We start from the raw sequence: 21597 nt of genomic DNA on the forward strand, positions 1-21597 counted from the left end.
ATACGTAATCACACGTTTTCTGAAAAGGTTATCTGTCTCCTAACAATAGCAATCATTACAAAAGGCATTTAAAGATGCCTACGATTCCGTTACAACAGAAATTTAATGTTTGTGATTTATTTAATTAAATGTGTTTACTAGTTATCTACACAAGGGCTGATTTTGCTTCCCTTAGTCATTCCAAGGGAACCCATCCCCCTGTGTATGAGCACCGTCTGCAACAGCATTACTTGTGGAACAAGATATCCTTTTCTCACGGGTAAAAATGTGGCTCGGGATCTGCTGCGGAATTAATCTATTTAAGGTACTTTTCATTCTACTCAGATTGAAAAAGCTGAGAGGGCTGCATGTGCTCCTCTGATACTCTTTGAGGAGCCAAAAAAGAAACCGTTACTCCAAATAACTGTGGTGGATATGGAACCAGAAGATGCTAATAATATTCTCACCTGCGTAGCATTTTTATGAGAGGCTCAGAGAGAACTTCACCAGTAGCAACTATGCTACTAAATTCTATAAGTTAAAGAAAATGTTGTAATTGCAAATGAAATGTAGATAGATGAGGCATAAATTGGTCCTGCGGGTAAAAGGAATAGGTCATGTTCTATACAGAGGTGACAAATTCACTTAAAGGCAGAAATACAGCAGAATATGTTGCTGGTGTAATCCCCTGCTTTGTGACAGTGAACTAGAGCTATTTGGTGTGGCTCAGATGGCTACACTAGCAGCCGCTTCTAGCCAGGCTACGTCTCAAATGGCCAGAAGGCACAGCCTATCTTTGAGACAACTCTGTAAGGCGAGGATATTTCTCTTCTGTGTTACCCACAGGAGAGAATATTAGTAATTCTAGTCTCTGCCTCCATCAAGTGCACCTGCATTTATCAGTACGAGAGGGTACAAATCCCCGGTTTGCAGATGTTAGAGTAAGTGAATAATTCATATGGACACATACATATAAGGCAGCATCTTCCAACAGTTAACACCAATCCACAGAACAGTTGGCAAAAAATACCTGAGACTGGGAAGATTGGGGCTGGGGGGGCAGAAATCACTCGAGGCGACGTATTATCTTCTAAATAAAAGTGAGCAGTCTGGAAACATTTCCTAGAGGGGCAGAAACATAAATAAATATTGCAAAAAAAAACCCCAACGTTATCTGAGACCTTTTGGAATTCTGGCATTATTGAGTAAGAAAGTAACCATGGTTTTGAAAACCAGTTTTCATCGAGTGTCAAATACTACTGCTATAATATAAATATTCCCCCAACATATGCATACACCAAATTATGCATACAACTTGAAGATACTATATTAACTGAGCATAATACATAGTTCATGCATCTTTACCTATACCAGAGGCAGAAGATAGAGCACACATCAGACATAGCGAAAGCTGGAAGAGGAACTCTGCATCAGGAGCTACTGTAGATGCTGCACAGTAAGTCCAAGTATAAAAAATGCCATTCTCTTCCTTGCTTATCCAAATTCGCACACCACATAATTACTGTTCCCCTTTCATGTGATTATGCTAGCCTGAAGATGGAGCAGTGTATGAGATCAGTTCTGGTAATTCACCAATAGATCCTACTGCAGACACGGAAATGCAATAAAAGGCAACATGCCCTGCAACAGACAAAACGGTGGCTCTGGAACGACTATGACTGGGGCTAAACAAATCTTTCATAATGTAATTGCAACACTGAGGGACACCTTCACCAAGGAGGACTTCCCGAAGTTGAGAGACAGAAACAGGGGAATTTATAACTCCGGGAGATGCTAGCTTTGTTGCAAAAACATTGTAGGATGAATACAAATGGAATCGACCTTAACTATGACCCGCAATGTTATTTGTATCTGTGCTGTAATCCAGATGTGAAGATAATAAGAATAGCATCTGTTAAGAGTCCAGGCTATTCAAGGGACTAAACAAACAACTGCTGCTGTAAGCATTGCAAAGCCTCCTTAATTAAAAAATCTCCATATGATTAGACATGCTAATAACAATCTTTACTCTGGGTCACTTAATCTATTTGAAATATTATTCACTAATCATTAAATTTAAAAAGAAATATATGCATCAGGAAAATATTAATCTCATTTTATATTTACAAGATTCTGCCTCTTCAAAGCTGTTGGCTGAAGCTATTATATGATCTTTTCCTATTTTGTGTAATCACTGGTGTTTTAAACTCTTCTGTACTGTTCCTGTATCACTGCACGGATAAAACCCCTCATATAATTCTCATAATCAAAAAGAAATTTTGAGGCTACTTTGAGAAATAGATAGAGAATATCCCGATATTTTCATTCTTTCCAGAACCATTAATATAGATGATAAAGACTTTGGTAAGCTGATTTGAATTAAGCCTCTGGGAAACATGTCCATACTCTCAGAATGTGTTGGGAATTTTCTGGCTGCGTACAATGCAGCTTCCCTTAAAACACAAGAAAAAGTGGACAGCTACAGCAAAGGGAAAACCGTGGCACGCAAAATAGTTCTGGTGATTCACATGGCAATTGAATTTGGAGTCCAGCTAGAATCCCCTAAAAGCATATTTGTGATGGTCATAGAGGAGCTGTGGCTTTGCATGACATGTTTGGAGTGAGACTATCCATTATGCCATTAGTTTTACCTAGAAACAGCAATTTTGGATGCAGACCAAGAACACATTCAGGACGCGCTTGGGAACATCCTTCTAATTTTTAATGAGGCTCTAAGGTTAGCACCCCATAGAGTTAGCGGCTGCTGAGGTGAGAGAGGCTGTCTCAATGCTAGCATAATACTCAAGGGTTAGTCTCAGGACTATGTGTAAAATGTCTGTAAGAGGTAGGCAAGTACCAAAGCACTTCAAGTTACTAAACACTTTTGGAAAATCTGATCCTGCTTGCTGGGCACTGAGAATGTAGATGTACCAGGAACGCAGATGTACTCCATTAAAACCAGCACCAACTAACCAAACATGCCAACCAGCCGGACTGGAACAGGATGCCCAGAGAGGTGGCAGATGCCCCATCCCTGGAAACATTCAAGGTGTGGTTGGACAGGGCTCTGAGCAACCTGATCTAGCTGAAGATGTCCCTGCTCGTTGCAGGGGGGTTGGACTAGATGATATTTAAAGGTCCCTGCCAACCCAAACTATTCTATGATTCTAAGATTCAAGCTCTAAACCCAAAAAATCTCTTTCCCCTAATGCCTACTGTTTATGAACAATGATCATACATAAAGTTTACGGACTAACATCACAGAGTTTTGTCAGCTCCTTCCTTGAAAAAAGATTGAGCTAAAAAGAATTTAATTAGCATAATGGCTTTCACATCTAAAGCAGTACTTAAAATGTCCTCATAATATGCCATAAATTCACTATCCCTTACTGAGCCACTGTATCTTTAATCTTTAACAAGTTAATTGTGGCTGAAAATAAATTACACCCTTAGCACATTTGGGAGACAAATTCATAGCAGTTGACTTAACCTGTAATAAGACTCATAAATAGGCACTCCATCTGCTTCTGCATCAGCAGTGAAAGCCTTCATGACTAAACCTAATGTTAATAACACTGTCTAGTTAATTATCACTTGTTGTTAATGAAAAAAGTGATGACTATTTCAAACTTCCAGACAAAGGTCCCATCACTCAACGTTAACCTGATTATTTAATTTACACCTTTCATCACAGCATTTAGATCTTCAACCTAAAATTGTAATTTGTAATTTAGACACTGCACTTCTTCGAACACACACTTTGTATACAGAGGTAGTGCTAAGCCATTGAATTAATTAGTGTCTGTGTCTGTAGAGGAAGGCATGCAGCAGCAGCTCTTCGGTTTAACAGGAGGGATACTAGATCTGAACGAACACTTAACTGTGAACTACTTGGGACAAGACTACGCCTCGGACTGCAGAGGACATTGTTTTTCTGGCGTGTGGGTCCCTGGACCTTGGCTGAGTATACGTGCTGCCTACTTCTCCCCTGGGGCAGGGACTGCTCAGAGCTCGACTCAGATTGCCACTGAGGCAGTCACCACAGCATGGGGCTATGTGTGTGTCCTGGTTTGAGGTAAAACAGAACCAATTTTGTTCAGTAACTTCGCTTCTTAGCTGGGCCTCTCCTAACTACTGAAATTAACTGCATATTGTGCAGACAGTGTTCGCTCTCCCAGAGTGATAAGACCAATGTTTAGAGCTGATGCCCAGGCATGGGATGCAGAGAGGCTCCTGCTTATACTTATTGCCATAACCCCCAAGGCCAACCAACTTTGTTATGTGCCCCGTTGGAGGGTCGGAAGCGGAAAAGCATAGTGGGGTCCCACCTGCGGGGAGGAGCGGACAGGACAGGTGACCCAAAACTGACCAACGGGGTATTCCATCCCATCTGCCTCATGCTCAGTATAAAAGCTGAGGGATCAAAGGGTCACTCTCTCTTCCTTCAATGGCCGACGTCTGAGGAGGACTCTGTCCGTCTGCCTGTGATCCCGATCCTGAATGCAGATCTGGAATCCAGTTCCCGTCCGTCACTGAGTCCAGCCTGGGACTGCCCCAGTGCCAGCTGGTGACATGACTGTCATCTCGGGAGCTTGATATGGTTTTGTATATATTTTTCATTATTTCTTTTTATTTTATTATTAATATTTCATTAGTTTAGTTTATTCTAAACTCATAAGTCTCTTTTTCCTCCTCTGCCTCTCTCTTTGAAGAGGGGTAGAGGGGAGCATCTGTCGGTCCCGTCTGGGGTCCCTCAGGTCCCCAGTAGTGGATTTTGCCCTAAACCACGACAGTGTGCCTGTGCAGGGTGTTCACCACTCGCCCCGGCTGAGGAAGGCAGCTGAACCTCGGCAGTCAGAGGTATCTGTGACAGGATGGGTTTGCACATCCACTGCTCGCCCAGAATGATCTCAGAGGCACGATTACTTCTTTCTCTGACAATTTCAGGGTCTTTTGTGCTCACAGGATATCTCCCACAGGTATTCTAAAACACTTATTAGAATTTCTTTTTAAATGGTTCCAATCATTTGACGATCTGGTGGTTCCAAAGGATCTTTAAACGGATTCTCAGCGGATACAACGATTCAAATCATTCCATTGTTAAATGGTTCCAATTAACTTTTAAGTGCTTGTCAGCTGGAACTTTAATTTTCAAATTTTATTAACCCTTTTATTTATAATTCAATATCACATAGTTGAGAAGTTTTTCCTTCATGGATGGATGAGTGTGTCCTTTGTAAGTTTAAATCTGTTTTTAGTTTGTCTCTGCATGTGCCAGTTTAACTACCCGTAGAGAGAGTTCTCAACTCTGTTCCTGTAAACCTAACACAGCACTCAAGGCATCAGTTCAAATCGTGGATAAGAAAATGACCATTCTCTGACAGCTGTGTTTCAAAGACATAGGGTGGTAGAGGAAAGTTAAAATTTAAATGACGACTCAAGGTGTTCGTCATTGGGTTGGTCATTTCTGAAGCATTGCGGTCATCTAACTTGTAGGAAGCTTCATGACAGCCAGCTGATATTCAGCATGTCTATAGACAGAAATGTAGCTGGAACTGCATTAGCAGTTTGCTGTTCACGTTATTAGAGATAGTCTCTTACTGAGATTCATACATAAATATCTGTTGAAAAAGTATCTTGAATCGTGCAGCTCCCACTGACAACTGTTATCCTTTTACTGCCTTCCAAGCTCTTCTTACGTTATAAAAATTGATCTGCACAAATAGCCTGAGATTTCTTCCTATACATCAGTTCATCAGGTTTATTTTCATTGATCACTTCTATGAACTGTTCCAAAAGTGTACACACGCATAAGCTATTTCCAGTATATTGTATGTCGGCACAGAGAAACTTCCAATTTCAGTCACCTTAACAGATAAGGTTAATTCAGCAAAATGGGAACGATGAAGCCATCCAGACATGAAAAGAACAGAGCAAAGATTCAAATATCCCTGCTGCATCGACTCAGTCAAATAGACTGATGCTAAGAGAGATGGATAGATTCTAGATTTGGATAGAAAATTCTCTCTAAAGCTGTTAAAAAAAAAGTATGTGGACAACAAGGCCATTAAACAGGCAAAAGAATCTCCTTGTTTATTCCACTGTAATCTTAATCATGCTGAAGAAATGAAAGGAAAATGACATTGCTTGAAAATTGCTTGAATTACAAAAGATTTGATACACAGAACTAGAGCAGTTCAAAATTGTGTATTTTCCTACTGGCAATTAGATAATCTTTAGACAATATTGCCATTAAAAGTTTTCATCCCTGTCAGAGAAATGAATATTTTATCGCAGAAAGATTGAAATTGTGCCTAATGAGATAGTGAAGAGATTGGGGAATTTCCTCAAGTGCTGATTAACAATTTCATGTAAAAAAAAAAAACTAAAACCCAAACAACAGATGGTACAGAATTATTTTTCCAATACAAGTCATTCAAGTGAAGAACAAAATAATTTTGCCTTTTTCAACCTTGAGAAACTGCAACTTGTCACTCTTGGTAGCTACTTGTTTTTTAAACCAAATAACACACCTTTTGCATATTAAACATACCTTTTGCATGCTCAGATTAGGAGCCAACAGTGGAAACAACTCAAAGCACTATTCACACAAATATCCAGCTAGAATATACCAATGCAATTTTTTGAGTACTGTTGCCAAATGAATATAGAATGACTTCTTGCAAACCTAAGCTTTTCATCAACTTTAGTAAGTGAAAATAATTGGACCACATAAAGAAAAGCATTATAGAAAGAAACACTGACAGCTTACATCAATTATTTCAAAATAAACTAAATCTAACCATAAAAATGCTTATAGACTTGACACTAATATTTTCCAGGCATAAAGAAAACTGCATAGTAATAAAGTTAATGTTCTGATCTTTCCCAGGCTTTAAAAAGAGGCGAGGGTCTTGGTCCCTTTGAAAGAGGACCAAAGTCCTACCTACAATACGAACTATTTACGTTTCATTCCTCTGAAATAAGAAACATGTTACTGGTGTTACCATAATGCCAAGAAAATTTTCTTGAGGATTAACAAAAAAAGAGCTCCACATTTTATTTTGTAGTACACAAGAAATACAGAAAAGATTAAATTCAAGTCAAGAAGATATTACTGCTAACGGGATTTTTGTTTTATTTTGAAAGACCTATGTTACAGAATTGTTCATTCCCAGAGAAAGAATACGAAATGAACACAATGTTATTCGACAAAAACAAGCTTGTAACGTGTAGGATTACTAGAACTGCACTGTACAATCTGGGTCTTAAAATGGACGGTGTTCTTTGGCAAATAGCAGAGATTTCAAACACTATTTAGCTTCAGGGATGAAACCCTTTGGAAGATGAATATGAACGTTCATGTTTTGTAACATGAAAGACAGGAAAAGGTTCTCACTATGAAAGCAGTCAGCTGGAAAACCTGTGAAGGACAGTGTAACTACCCAACCAGACATAAACTAAGAAACGAGTTGTGCAATTCTTCCTGCAATTAGCTACTTCTTTGGAAGGAAGAGGAAGAAATCTTTCTGAAAATTCATTGCTCAAAAGTGTCTTTAATCATGCTGAAGGCTGTCTGACTCGCTAGCACGCTTGCCTGGAACAAAGGAAGCTCGAACTCAATTTCTTAAGCCTAGTCCCTTCAGCGATGGGATCTATTTTGTCCCCATGTGGGACATACCCTGCTGGGCTGATAGAAAACCACTGTCAGGAGACTAGAAGAGAAGTCAGGAAGCACAACCCTGAAACCACAGCCTAGAGATTACAGTAGTCAGTAGCTTGGAAAAGACAGTCTGGGGTCTAGTTCCTGGTTCTTCACCACTTTTATACATTTTTGATTAACAGGATTGAGTGGGGGTGGGGAAGAAACAAGGTCTGGAAGCATCTGTGAGATGTTTGGGCCTGCCTTCTGCCTCGTTTGTACAGCTCCTGGAAGAGTAAGGTCCTGTTTCTTACTGCTAGTTTATGTGTTCGTACTACACAAGCGATAACGGGATCAGGTTCCTGGTGATCACCAAACAGTAAGAATCTCCATGGCAGAAAGTTGTTGCAACTTATTTCCCCCTTCTGATCTACCGCATCTCCTCCCTGGCGACCTGCACGCTCAAGAAAGTGTTAGGGTTGGGCATGGATTTTGAAAGCCCTACGAAAGCTTAAGCACATCTGTCCCTGGGAATACTCTCTGGCTTTATCTAGAACCAACGAAACAGAGCCAGACAAAGGCTTGAGCACAGCCACATACCATCACATGGCTAACTAGATTCCCGGTATGCTTTTAGCTCAGGCCAACTCGCATTATTTCACACAACGCTTGACACAGTTTGGGGTTAGCACAGGGCAGAGACCATCCCCAGTAGATGATGTGAATGCAGCCACTCTGGGTTTTTTCCCTCTGTGAGGGAAGAGACTTCAGCTGTATGGAAGAGATCTGTGCTACGCCAGCTGGTCTGTTTTATTTCACAGTATAGATATTGTCTTTTGCCCTCACTGATTACGTTATCGTGACTTCTTATAGCTATCACTTCTCTTTAGCCTAGTTTTTTTTTTCTTAACTTCTTATCAACTTATCAAGTCACAGAGAAACAGGCCCATGAAGGAATCTCAGCATGTGTGTGCACACCAAACACATCCGTAGTTACCCACTGAGTGGTGTGAAAGGCTGGGGGGCAAATTTTGGTTCAGAGATAGGCAGAATCACAAAGTAGAACAACTTTTTAATCACAGAACGTCATAAGAGCCACTCAGTAAGTGATCTTAAAACATTTATACTATTATACTGTCATTAAACTATCCCCTTTCTGTCTTGCATACAATGTCACCTACAGCACATTCCTACAGTCCTATATTAATTGCTTATCCACATGGTCCTGTTGAGGACCGTAGATTCTCATCCCAAATTGACAACTACCTTTTTTAACTGTTACAGGATTGGAAAGATAGGAAACAAACCCATGCCATTCTATGCTTTTTATTTTTCTTCTCCCTCCTGTTCTTCCCAGCGCTCTGTTAAGTCACTTGGCTTCTAGGCCTTAATAATCACAAGTCAGTTAACTAAAATCTCTCAAAATGGAAATAAACTATTTGTTGTTCAGCCCTCTGCAACCAAAAAGAACTGCAGTTTAGCATTTTGGACAGAAACCACATTATTTTGTCAGCTATATGTCACTGCAGCACTGGGAGCAATACAAGGACACGGTGAGAGACTAGATCCAGTCTCCCTCCTGGAAACCAGCTCAATGGCAATCACATTTTTCAAATCAGAGCTCTTTAGAACTGAAAAAAAAAAAAACCTGGAAAAAAAAACCAACCAAAAAACCAACGAAAAAACAACTTACCTCCAGTATATGAGAATACCCACAAGAATCACTAGACAGATAAAAGTCAGGGCTGACACGACCACAAGTGGTATAACTGTCTTCTTCTCTGATTCCAGACTCTCAGCTAGACCGATACGAGACTCATGGCTACTATTACTTGCCTCTGCAGTCAGAGAAAATTGAAACAGTCCATGTTTAAATTCTGACAAATGCACAGCATGAGTGAATGTGTCTTATAATGAGCCTACTTAATACCACTTACCTCTTTACTGTGTACTGCAGAAAGTGTATACATTTGCAAACCAGCTTACAGAAAATAAGCAGATAGAGAGTAAAGCAAAGTGTTCAAGCTATGTGACTCAGCCTTCCAGCAGTGGAGACTTCTCTTTGTAAGAATAGCAGATTGATGTTAAAATATGGGAGAAGAAAGCTTTTAATTTTCATCTGTTTATTAGCTGAAAGCCAACGGAGTTAAGGAATCTAAATATATAATATTGGAATGTGGAAAGAACGCTTTGATATTAAACTGTCACTCATATAATGCAAATCACTTCTCTGACTAACAGTTTAATAGGAAAATTTTCTCACAATAGTCCCTATGTGCTTGCTGTATTTCACTTAAGCCTTCCGTATTTTAATTCACTGTCCATTCTGTAACTTGCCTTAAAGACACATCCTGCTTCCTTTGAATCCAATTGCACTACTTCCTCCCCCAAATATACTGGAGCCAGAATTAAATTTCCTATCTTTACAGGCGATGAAATTATTATTTAGATATTTTCTAGATTTCACATTTCTGTCAGCCTTGTAATGCTGGATGACAGAAATATTCGGGCATAGGAATCTGTACGAAGATTAAAACAATATATTTTATAATCTCATTAAGATAAGGGAACACAATAGTGGATGAGACCAATCCTGCATTTTTAACTTTGGTCATACCTCAAAAAGCATACACTTTAAACCTGTGATTTTGATACAAATTGACTAATTCTTTCCAATCTGTGCAGTTTACTGTGGTCTGTGACCATTATATGAGTTAAAATGCAGAAATAAACACTTTTGCACTTGTTAGAATTAAACCCCTAGATTTTCCAAGACTGTTTTCTGCTTTTGTGAACACTCCTAATTCAATGAATGTTCTGTATGGGAGCAGAATTTTGCTCTCTAGAAATCAGCTGCACTCCGCTGAGATTTCAAGGGACCAAATTCTACATGAATATAAAACTCAGACAGAAGGGGGGAGGGAATGGAGTTGTATCTGGGGGTTAAAAAAAAAAAAAGACAATGAAGCACATGTCCTAAATACGATGTCAAAAAACAAACACCTTCACACAGGAGAGATTTCCAGGTAGCTCTCTGCTTCCACTTTCTTGAGCTTAGGGGCTTTCAGGGTTTTATGTGCAAAAAGGTTTAGGCTCTGATCTTGCAAGCATCTTCTTGGTTTTAGTTCAAAGTACTCAAACACCCAAACAAATCACTACTCTTTAAATCCTGTGGCTTAGTGTGCAAAGCAATTGCAGGCTCAAAAAAAAAAATCTGTCCCCAAGTTTCTGGTAAGTAGGCTAAAGCCAATATTTCCTATTGATTTCAGAAGAAACTACATGTATGAATGAGAGATCAGAATACGATCCCTTTGAAGCACTCATACTTGCTTATCCAGCTCGGGACTAATTCACAGCATAAACCTCAGTCTTATCTGTGCGATGACAGGGTTCCTTCAAACTGCCTGACCAAATCCTACTGGCGTTTTTTCTATGGGGAATGAAGAGCAGGCTTCAGGTAACAGGGGGTTTCTTGCCTACTTGGCCATCACTCCAATGATGGCAGCTGAAAAGGCCATCTCATCTATAGTAGATTTCTTTGCTCCCTAATAAAGTGTTTGGATCCTTTGCAGAACTCTTTATATTAATTTCTCTTCCAGTTTTTCAACTCAAGTTGAAAGGCTTAGGCAGCCATAGAGGTCTTATGGTGAAAGCCCTAGTTCAGAACAAGCACAAATATGCATTAGCAACAACAAAAAACACTGGGAAAAGTTTAAATGACATTTTTTTCTGCAATGGTCACAACAAGAAGACACAACCAATTTCTGGTGAATTCACTGTAATGTATAAATGAGTTCTCAGTGGTTTGGTTGTTGTTTTTTTGTTTTGTTTTGTTCCATTACTTTATGATTGAATTAAAGCAAAGATGTCTTTGATTTACATGAGACCATGTTAGACATGCTCACACTGAATTTTCAGTTTATTAAAAGACAATACTTGGCATCATTTATTGGAAAAAAATAATGTACATGAAATGATACTGTATAGTGTCTTTCAATAATATCTAGAAGACAAACTCTAAGTCTGCTGTACCACTACTGCAGTCATGTATAATCCTTTTTTAATTACTATCAGTAACAATTCAAATGACACCCATTATGTAAAGTATAATTCTCTTATGGTAACATTCATTCACATTAGTAATATAAATTTTGAAATACTGATGTTCTTTTTGCTGACTTTTAAAGAAATGTTATGCATTTTACACAACATGGTAACTACTTACCTACTGAACTAATTCACTTATTGATTCAGTTTTATAACACCTACCTTGTTAGGATTCCTATTAATTTCAGTATGTTTTCTACCTAATTTCAGTATGTGTTCTATTTTCTTTTAATTTTTATTTTCTATTTTTCACATTCTATTAACCCCGACTACACAGAGTGTAAATTTACCACCTTTTCATATTAGTATTTTGTTGCTCGTGAGTAATATGACCTCGTGTGATTTAACTGTGTATTTGTAGGAATGTGCTGAAAATTTCACGTGCTTTGTGGATTCCATTCCTTAGTGGATTCAGTTGGATGATACTGCCCTCTACAGATGCTGTGAGTACTTAATGAAAGTTCAATTTATTTTCTAAAATACCACTTTAACCTTGGTTGTTGGGTTGTGGTGGTTTTTTTTTAAACATCATACACACGTTTCTGACTGTACTCTTGGATTTTTCAATACTCTAACAAGAGGCAATGCAAATTATATGTCTGAATGCTTCAAGTTTTCCTCAACGCATTTTTAAACACAAAGGAAATGCTTTATATTTATCAGGTTTTTATCTACATGTGGTTCAGTTTTGCCTTCTGACCTTATCCTTGGAATCACAGATCTCTCACTGACTTTAAGAGGACTAAACAGGAAAATAGCACTAAATAGAAACAGGTATGGAAGAACCTCGCTCTAGTATTTTGGAAATATGCAAATCTGGCACAAAAAAAGTCTGCATCTCACTGAAATTTGAAGGTGCCATATGCAGTAAGAATGAAAACGGATGTTTTTATGAGGTAAGATGAATCAGAATCAAACTGAAGCATCCTCTTCCTTGCTCAATACATCTTAGAAAATACAAAACAAAGCACAAGGAGGGAATATGCTGTTGTAAGTTAAAAACCAGACTCTCAGAGGTATGTTTTCTCTGGCAGAGGCATGGTTTCCTCTGGTGTGTTTCCATAAGGGCAGCACTTGTCTTTGTGCAGAGAACTTAGGTTCCTCTTAAACCTCTGAAACTAAAATGAAACAATTAACATTGAAACAAATTCTGGTTTTAGATTGTGCACCACCCAACTTCTGCTGACAGTACACATCTATCCAAAAGCAGAGCATGAATCTTCTTACTGAAGAATATTTCAGGTGCAGTTTTAAGTAGCCAGAAGTAGCATTCACAAGATAGCCAGCTCAGCATGCATCCCCTGTTCCCCAAAGCTTCCTTAATCACACCCACTGGCACCGATATGTTCTCCTTTTATTATACGTAGATAAACCTTCTCATTCTCTATGGCACAAAAGTATTCCCTCACAGCTTTCCATGGTATTCATTAGACTTATCCATAACTAACCTGCCTCAGAGATGTTGAATACTGATGAGTGATCGCTAGTAACAGATGAGGCTGATGACTGTGATGATCCAGGAGATAATTCTGAGTTACCTGCTTCAACTGCCCCTTCAGTGTCTCTCTCATTAAGGTCTGGAAAACTGAAATCTGTTGAAGTTTCATTATCGTTAAGGCTATCTGAGGTACCTTGGCCAGAACCGCTTTCTTCATCACTTGTAAAAACAGCCCAAGATTTAGATTCTGATGTGTTTTGCAATGGGACACTAGCAGATTGAATGTGGTTCTCCAAAACTGTCGGGTCGTTGTGCTTCTTAGGTATCACACTTGCTGTCAAAGTTGATACGGATGTGTAATTATGTCTGTCCGTGGCACGGTTTATCTGACCATCTGATGCAGCAGTCGAATTTTTCTCTTCTTCTTCAGGTTTCTCAGAATGTGAGCTTATAATAAGGTTACTCTGATCCTTGTTATTGTTTACCTTTGTATCTTGTTCCTCTACTACCATATCCTGAGCTTCTCTATGGGAAGCGCATGAGATACAGTTACTTACAGGGAAGCCATCGTCATATTCATCGTAGTCATCCTCAACTACAGAAGGCCATAGATCGGTACTGGACACGATACTGGGAGACAGCCCAGAGGACTCTCTAGAAGGAACCAGCAACCTACTCAAAGTTACGGGGATCTCACTTTTGGGAGGAACAGCCGTAACAGAAATATGTACATTTGGTAAGGGGAGAGAGTGACGAATGGACACGTCAGAATCAGAAACAACTGCAGGCATAGGAAGAGGATCAAAACCAAGTGCAGAACTTGAAGAGACACTGGCAGCCTCACGTCTTTCAAAAACGCTTGAAGAGATACGGCTGTCTGCAGGAGTAGATACATGTGGTAATGTATCACCTGTCAGGAAGGGAGTTGTTACGGCATTCACTGCTTGGGGGGGAAAGGCATTTGTATTTTCTAAACTGGTCAGCTGGAGTGGAACATCGCTACTGTACAATGAAGGCATAACCTGCTGAACATCTTCACTGTTAAACAAACTGGATGAAACATATTCCTCACTTGCATAAGAAACAGATAAACCTTGAAGTGACGCTGTGGGCTTACTAAAAGTGTTTGACAACATATCAGGAACGGAAGGTGCAGATGCAGAATGCAGCATGGTTTCAGTTGTAGCAGAACCTGGTGCCATTTGATGCAATATTTGGTCAAATGTAGAACTATCTTTATGAACCCTGGAGCTTTCAGCCAATATTGGATCACTAGGCACAACAGCCGTGTTAAGCAGAGTGCCATCGCCAGAAGACTGGAAGGAGGATTGCAGTAATGCTTCGTTATTTAATGTAGCTGAGGTCTCATAAAAGTACGGCTGAGTCGAGGATAACATTTTGCTATAAGCAGGGGCAGAGAGAGCTTGATCTGAGCTTGCACTAAGCACAGGTTTAAGCAAAGTGTCATCAAAGGCTGGAGGCGTAACATGCAAAGGCTGAACGGAAAGGTGATTTTCTGTAAGTTTACTAATATCATGATCAAATATCTTAGTAGTGGGAAAAGCAAGAGAGACTGGAAGGATTCCCTTTGTGCTAGAAACAGGAAGTGGGCTTTCTTGCAGAGACGTATTCTGCTTAATTACATCATCATTAGAAACAGATGTAGAAAGTTCAGGTACCACTTTACTTTCAGCATTGGCAGCCATTTCACTTAAAGAAGAGGAAATTTGCAGTTCTCTCTCATCTCCATATATAACACCACCTTTTTGAAGCACCTTATTAACATCACTAAACCCAGATGATTCGTACGTAATTTCATCTAGAGAATCAGAGGAAGAAACGTTAAGTACCGTCAAAGTATCTGTATCAGGCAAAAGGGACTCGCTACCAGAGTACGCTTCAGACCAATCCATATCACTAGACAGAGAGCGCGTAGGCTGCAGCAAAGTATCAGCTTGTGATATTCTAGAAGAAGGTTTATGCACCAGTACATTGTTATAGCTGCTAAATAAAGGATCTTGACGAAATACGTCAACAGAATCATGCACAAATTCTGCGGAGTCATAGGAAACAGTAAAGCTTTGGAGGGAGCCCACATTACTAGACAAAGCATAAGGAAGTTCAGACATTGTAGGTAGTACATGCATATTTACATCACTGCTGGATGGTTCAACTTGAGAAAATATGTGAGTTCTATTATGACCAAATATCAGCGTCTCTGAAGCAGCATGAGTAGTCTGATGTGACACCACATCAGCATATTGAGCAAGGCTTGGCTGTATTAATGTGTCACCCTCTGCCAATGTCAAAGAAGCATGCAGGGACACCTTATCACTTGCAACAGCTGGAGTAGCACTTTGTGGAAACATTTGAGAAACTGTATACAGACGGTGAAACATTTTACTACTGGAGGAAGCAGAGGAAAATGTAAGCAAAGGTACATCGTCATAGGAAGACAGGGTGGGTTCAAATGACACATCAACACTGGGAAATACAGGTGTGGCATGCAAGGTCACATCACTATCTGATGTAGCAGGGGTAGTGTCGAGCATCTGAGAGTCAAACAATAAAGGGGTGACTAGAGGAAACACTTCACTACTGTAGGAAGGTTGAAGAGGTATCTCACCATTATAGACTGGCTGAGTTGTCTGAGAGAGTACCTCACTGGCAGCAGAAGCAGAACCATATTCTCCAGAGCTTGAAGAGACAGAGTGAGGTGATAATTCAGCAGAGGAGAAAGCAAAGGTAGAATAATGTGGCAATTCTAAATCCGCGTCTGAAGTGTCTCGTGAAACCACTGGGCTGCTGGAATAGGGCACTGTAGCTGGCTTTAATCCCTCTACATAAGCATCAGTGTGACTGGTCTGAGACAATTGCCTGCTATCCGCTGTATCAACAGATTGAGTGGTCAGATCTGCAGCTTTACGAAACCATACATTTCCATCAGTGGAAGAAGTATGCTTTGGAGGCTCATCAGAGCTTGAGGGTGCTACACCTTCTGAAACATACTTAACGGAGCCTTGGGAAAGAACATAGTGCGCGCTTATATCTGGGCTTCCTGAAGGAAGGGTGTCTTCTTGGGAGGTCTCCTGTGTAACCAGCTGTGCTGAAGAAGTGGTAAGAACTGAATTCCAAAAGTCATCAGATTCCTGATGAGGTTTTAAAGGAGACAATAAGAAATCTTCATCACTATGGCCAGTGGTGGTTATTCTTGTTGGTTCAGTGCCTGAAGAAAGGTATATGTATTCTTCTTCTACGCCTTTGGTGGAGTCAATGAGTTGAGGAGGAGTTCCAGTAATTGTTCGGGACTCCAAAAAAGGATCTTCCTCTTCTTCAGAAATTTCACTAACAGGTGGAGAAGTAGGGTAATAAACTGCTTTGAAAACATCATCCTTACCATGCAATTCTTCTCTTGTTAAGTATCTGTTCGTTTTAGCTTTATTGGGTTTTGTCCCCATTTTTTCTTGACTGTAGCTGGATGTGGTCCCCTGGAAATCTTTCCTCCTTTTTTGGTTTATTGTACTGTCAGTGCTAGGAATCACTGCAGTTTCTTCATCCACCTCTGTTTCCTTTTCATCAACTTCATCCTTTGAAAAAATATCATAGCCAAAGACAATTAAAAATGTTTATAGACACTGTACACAACCGAAAACCAAAATGGCAATAATACATTTTTCTGGCTCCATAGAAACAAGAGAGGAAAACATGACAACACTTGAGAAGACTGTTGGTCTTAAAGCAAAATATTTAGCTGAAAGAACTGGTATTCTCTTCTCTCTTGAAAATACAACTTATTTGCAATTCAAACAAAAAAATCCCGTGTCACAACAACTTCTTAAATATTGTGTTACCCTTACTCTGTTTGAGAGACAAAATCCACTCACAGTATTTATTAAAAAAAGCTCTACCTCTTTCCTAATAAAATGCAATCGTACATGCAGTACGCACCAATCAAAAAATGGGTTTGCTATCAGAATGCCTTAGAGATTTGCACTTATATCCTGATATTCATTCAATTGTCACAGTAAAAGAATTTGTCAAATATATTTATGACCTGTCCTTAAATCTGCTGAATCTTCAGACTTTTCTGGAAAAGAGGATTTCAGGATAGTCAGCAAGACTGTAACAGTCTGACAGGTGTTGTGAGTAATAACACTTAGTCCCCGTTAATGACCCTTTGTTTGCTGAACATGGATAATGATACTTTCTGAAAAATCTGTGTTAGGGTTTATGACTTTTAAAAGACACATACAAAGAGAAAAAAAAACGTTACATGCCTAAATACAATCAGGATTCAGGCAGGCCCTGAGGATCTCAGTGCAAATCCTTTCGTCCCCTCTCCAACTTTCCCTGCCCAAAATCAAAAAGTGTCATATGGAAGCAGCTAACTTACTCAGCGGGGATTTTTGTTTTGACCTGGACACGCCAGTGCCCGCAGCTCTGTGCTGTGCCCCCATCTAGAACTGCACCAGAACCCCACCTGTCTGAGCGCAACTCTGCAAACTACCTTGAGGGGCCCCTTCCGCTTCTGAAGGGATTTGATTTGATAGGCACACAGAGCCCTATGAGACACCAGAAGGACACAGCCTCTCCCAAAATATAGTTGCAACTCTTCTTTCTTTTGAAGATCAGGCTGGGCGATGTGGTGGCAATGCCCATCTGTTTTTCTTCAAAAGCATGACGTTGAGAGAACACACCCAGAAGACAGGAGACTGGGACGCCACTATCAGTCTGAGAAATCCTCAGTTTCCACTGCTTTTCAGGCTGAGTAGATTTCCCTCTCCTGCACTGAAGGGAGCAGGGCACAGCAGAGGGAAGACTGTAAAATCAACAGTCTGAAAGAAAGCACCCAAGATGCGGCGTGGCTGAATAAACTATTAACTGGGGTCGCTCAGCTAATAGGAGTCGTTAGCTTTCATCCAGTCTTATCAGAGCGAGGGCTTTGCCCAGCAGGCTAGAGCCGTGCTTCACACTGCAGTCCCTTTTTTGTCCTAGGAACATCTAGTGCACCCACACAATATAAGCTACCTCAGACATGACTCTCAGGTTTGGATTTCATTCCAAGGGCTAGATACCTAAAACGTAGGGACAGCAGCACCTAAACTGTGTGTCCTCAAACCCGGACTGGGCTGGACAGGCCCTTGTTTCTGAAAATCTACTTTCTGAAGGGCAATGCCTGCACTTTTAAATTTTCATGGTTGAAGTAAAAATCAGTTGACGTCCACGGGCACTCAGTTACTGTCCAGACAGATGCAATACAATAACCTCGATACGGAGCTTACATCAACAGAGAAATAACGGTATTATTGTAACTCAGTGTCCACAAACGCAAGGGAGGGTAAACAGGCCGGTAAGCGCAGGCTGTCTATCTAACTAACAAGGACTTGCCATTCAGTGAGAATACTGAGGTCGTAGATTGTAAGGATAAAACAAAATTTCTGAGGGATTACTTGATACAAATGTAGGTCTTACTGAAGAAACCGTCCGTGTTGTAAAGTCTGTATTAGAGACTGTAAAAAACTTCACTGTGATATTTGCACCTCTCTCCTTGCTGGGACGCCAGAAACCCAGTTACCGAATATGAAGTCTGCAGAGGGTATCAGAAAAACATCCAAAATTGCATAAAATAGAGTTATACTGTAAAGTCTAACTTGAGTTCAAGAAGTAAGAGCTAATGACCCTCCAAGAATTTTGGAATAACTGTTAAATTCAACCGACAGCGCACTGATAGCAGACAGACTTGACTCTCACTCTTCAGCACAGCCGCCTTCCTCCCTCACTTCAGTTTGCTACATGCCAAGACCATCATAAGCAAGCCCAAGTCAGACTGCTCTTTGAACAATCTAGAAAGCCTAACACTGGGTGACAGCTTTGATTCCGCTAAATGAACAATTTCGCCAGACTGCACTCAGAGGTGACAGTAACTTGATGTCCCGTTTTCAAAAATATTTAGGCATATCCTGTGATAGCCCTTACTTCTCCACGTATCGCCAGCCTCAGAGACCTAAACAGTGAGGTGTCTCTAGAGTTATCGAGGGAGAAGTCGAGCTGAAAAAGAAGGCTGTACATGCACATATATATGTCTATGTAAATGCAGACAATACATTCATTTGGTGAGATAGCTTTGTAAATTTTCACATAATATCAATTCAATTTAGTTGAAACGTACGTATTTGAAATACTTTCTTAAAAATAAATGAATGCTATACCTCATATTCTTCAGTTTCATTCAGTTCAGGAATGAGGTCAGCCTCTATAAAACAAAAATACATACCATATCATCCAACATTTTAAATTCACAGAATTATTAATTCTGCAAGGACTCAACTGATTAATTAATACATTTATTGAGACCCAGTCTAAGATGTTTTATAGCACTGCGTTTGGAAAAGTGGCTAACCACCTGGGTTGAGGACTAGCTTTAAGGGTAGCGATGCTCATCCAGACAGGACACGTTCAGCCACAGAAGTTTTGCCTGCCTCTAATTTGATACTGGGGCATATGCTGGATCTGCAGTAAGGAACCACATCCTGGCCAGGGAGAACCAAGTTTATAAGAATATTTTCTATGAGAAAGTACAGTTTAATGCAGAAATACAGGAGAGAAAAAAGGTAAGTCTGGGAATCAACTATTTATTTACATTTAATCTGCAAGCTCTGAAGATATTCTTGTAAAATAATCTGTTCTGTAATTTTCATACAGCAAATTCCTCATTTGTGAACCCAGGCTCGGAGTTAGGTACTAGCGCAAGAGATTCGCAAATGAAGCTTTCTCAATACACTAGTATAAAGATGTCGTCTTTATATTTCTTATTTCTGCAAAGTCAGATGGGGATCTATGACTTAATTTGTATTCTCTTTGGTCTGTCTGTATCTACCTTTCAAAACAAATTGAGACGTGTATTATATGCAACATACGCTAGATAACATTTATCACTCTAACAGGCTCAGTTTTATTTGCAGATTATAGAACGCAAATAAATTTTGGCTAAACAACCCTGCACAAAAGTTTCTAAATTGTTCTTTCATAACAAACTTTTCTAAATCACCAAGTATTGAATTAACCTTTCATTAAGAAGAGAGAGAAAAATTATCTTACCTCTGACTCCTGGAAGCCTAGGAGCCTCCGGGGCAGGGTGGGGAGGGGAGCGGAGGGGAGGAAGGGGTGGAGGAGATAATGATATTCCCTGGCTTCTCAATGATATAAATCAAACACTGTAGACTTTAATTTGACAGGCTTTCCACAGTAGACCCATAGCATGTATTATGCACCCTAGACTTCTCTGCAAAATATTTTTAATACAGAGAAATGCTATCTATTCATTCTGTGGTCACTTTTCTTGAGTTGAGCTTTAATCAGACTTAATCAGAAAAATAAAATGTGTTGATTGTGCTAGAATATACTACATGGTATGTGCCCTCAAATCCCACCAGCAGAAAACCACAGTTTCTTGCTGTTGTCTTCATGGAGAGGCATTAATATACACACATATATAAAAGTAAATATTTATATATATAAATAAATATTTTTATATATTAACGACACTAAACCTTCAGGCGTTTTTGAAAGCCTTTTTAAATTTAGTTGGTCACAGAAAATGTATTTGTCAAAAGCATTAGAGACACACACTTATAGTAGTTCTGTTAATCCTGTTGCTGAGTTTTTCATTTGATGGGAGACTATAGAAATCTGCTGATATCCCCCAACCAAGGAGAATAACCCCCCCCTCCAAAAAACAACCCATTGATGTAGGTTGATGAACAAGCTTGTTTATTTTTTCTAGAACCACATATTGATTATTCTATAGCTTACATTTTAAAATAAAATAATTAAATTATTAGTTAGAAATTTCTGAATAGGTCTTTTCACAGCGCATTTTAATAACAGATGAAGAAGTGATAGAATAAAGACAAAACAGGTAAGTATCTCCCTGCATTTAAGTTCAATGCAAACCTTTAAAAAAATCTCTTAAAACAATCTGAATTGTATTTGTAGAATAATGTGCACAACACAAACTGTTTTCATGTCTCCACTGTCTTATGTAATAAATGGCATGGCAAGAAGAAAAGTAAAGCCTGTTTCTTCTGATTAAATTAGTTTTCAGATTTCTACGCTTATCAGTACAAAATGAGAAAAAAGCATTCCCTAAATGAAACATTTAAGATATGCTTAGTGTGGTTTGGGACTAAAATCACTCACGAAGACAGGTTACAAAGAAATAGCACAGTCAGACCCTCACAGAGCGCTGCTGACAGCATGAGCTGCAATGCAGGAGACAGCATTTGAGAGCCATATCCCAGCGTGGGTTTTTTTGATACACGCCAACCAAAGTCTCCACAAAGGAAGATGAGAGGAGAGAGATACATTCTTATATTTCATTTCCTGTATCAGCAAAAGCATGTAAGTGACACTGGTATTAACTGCACAACAA

At 39.6% G+C, this 21597-nt stretch overlaps 1 protein-coding gene across 1 annotated transcript in view; it reads right to left on the reverse strand.

Annotated features, from left to right (window-relative positions):
- The window catches only part of PTPRZ1 (protein tyrosine phosphatase receptor type Z1), a gene marked incomplete at its 5' end in the record, with an annotated part of 151248 nt that overhangs the window by 22345 nt on the left and 107306 nt on the right, over window positions 1-21597 (reverse strand). Inside the window, 4 exons of the mRNA XM_082486705.1 lie at window positions 1010-1101; window positions 9315-9459; window positions 13177-16753; window positions 19376-19419. Of these exons, the coding sequence (XP_082342831.1) occupies window positions 1010-1101; window positions 9315-9459; window positions 13177-16753; window positions 19376-19419 (3858 nt within the window). The remainder of the gene's footprint in view (window positions 1-1009; window positions 1102-9314; window positions 9460-13176; window positions 16754-19375; window positions 19420-21597) is intronic.

This window comes from Vanellus vanellus, assembly GCF_965231255.1.
Source record: "Vanellus vanellus genome assembly, chromosome: 1".
In the NCBI taxonomy this organism is placed as follows: Eukaryota; Metazoa; Chordata; class Aves; order Charadriiformes; family Charadriidae; genus Vanellus; species Vanellus vanellus.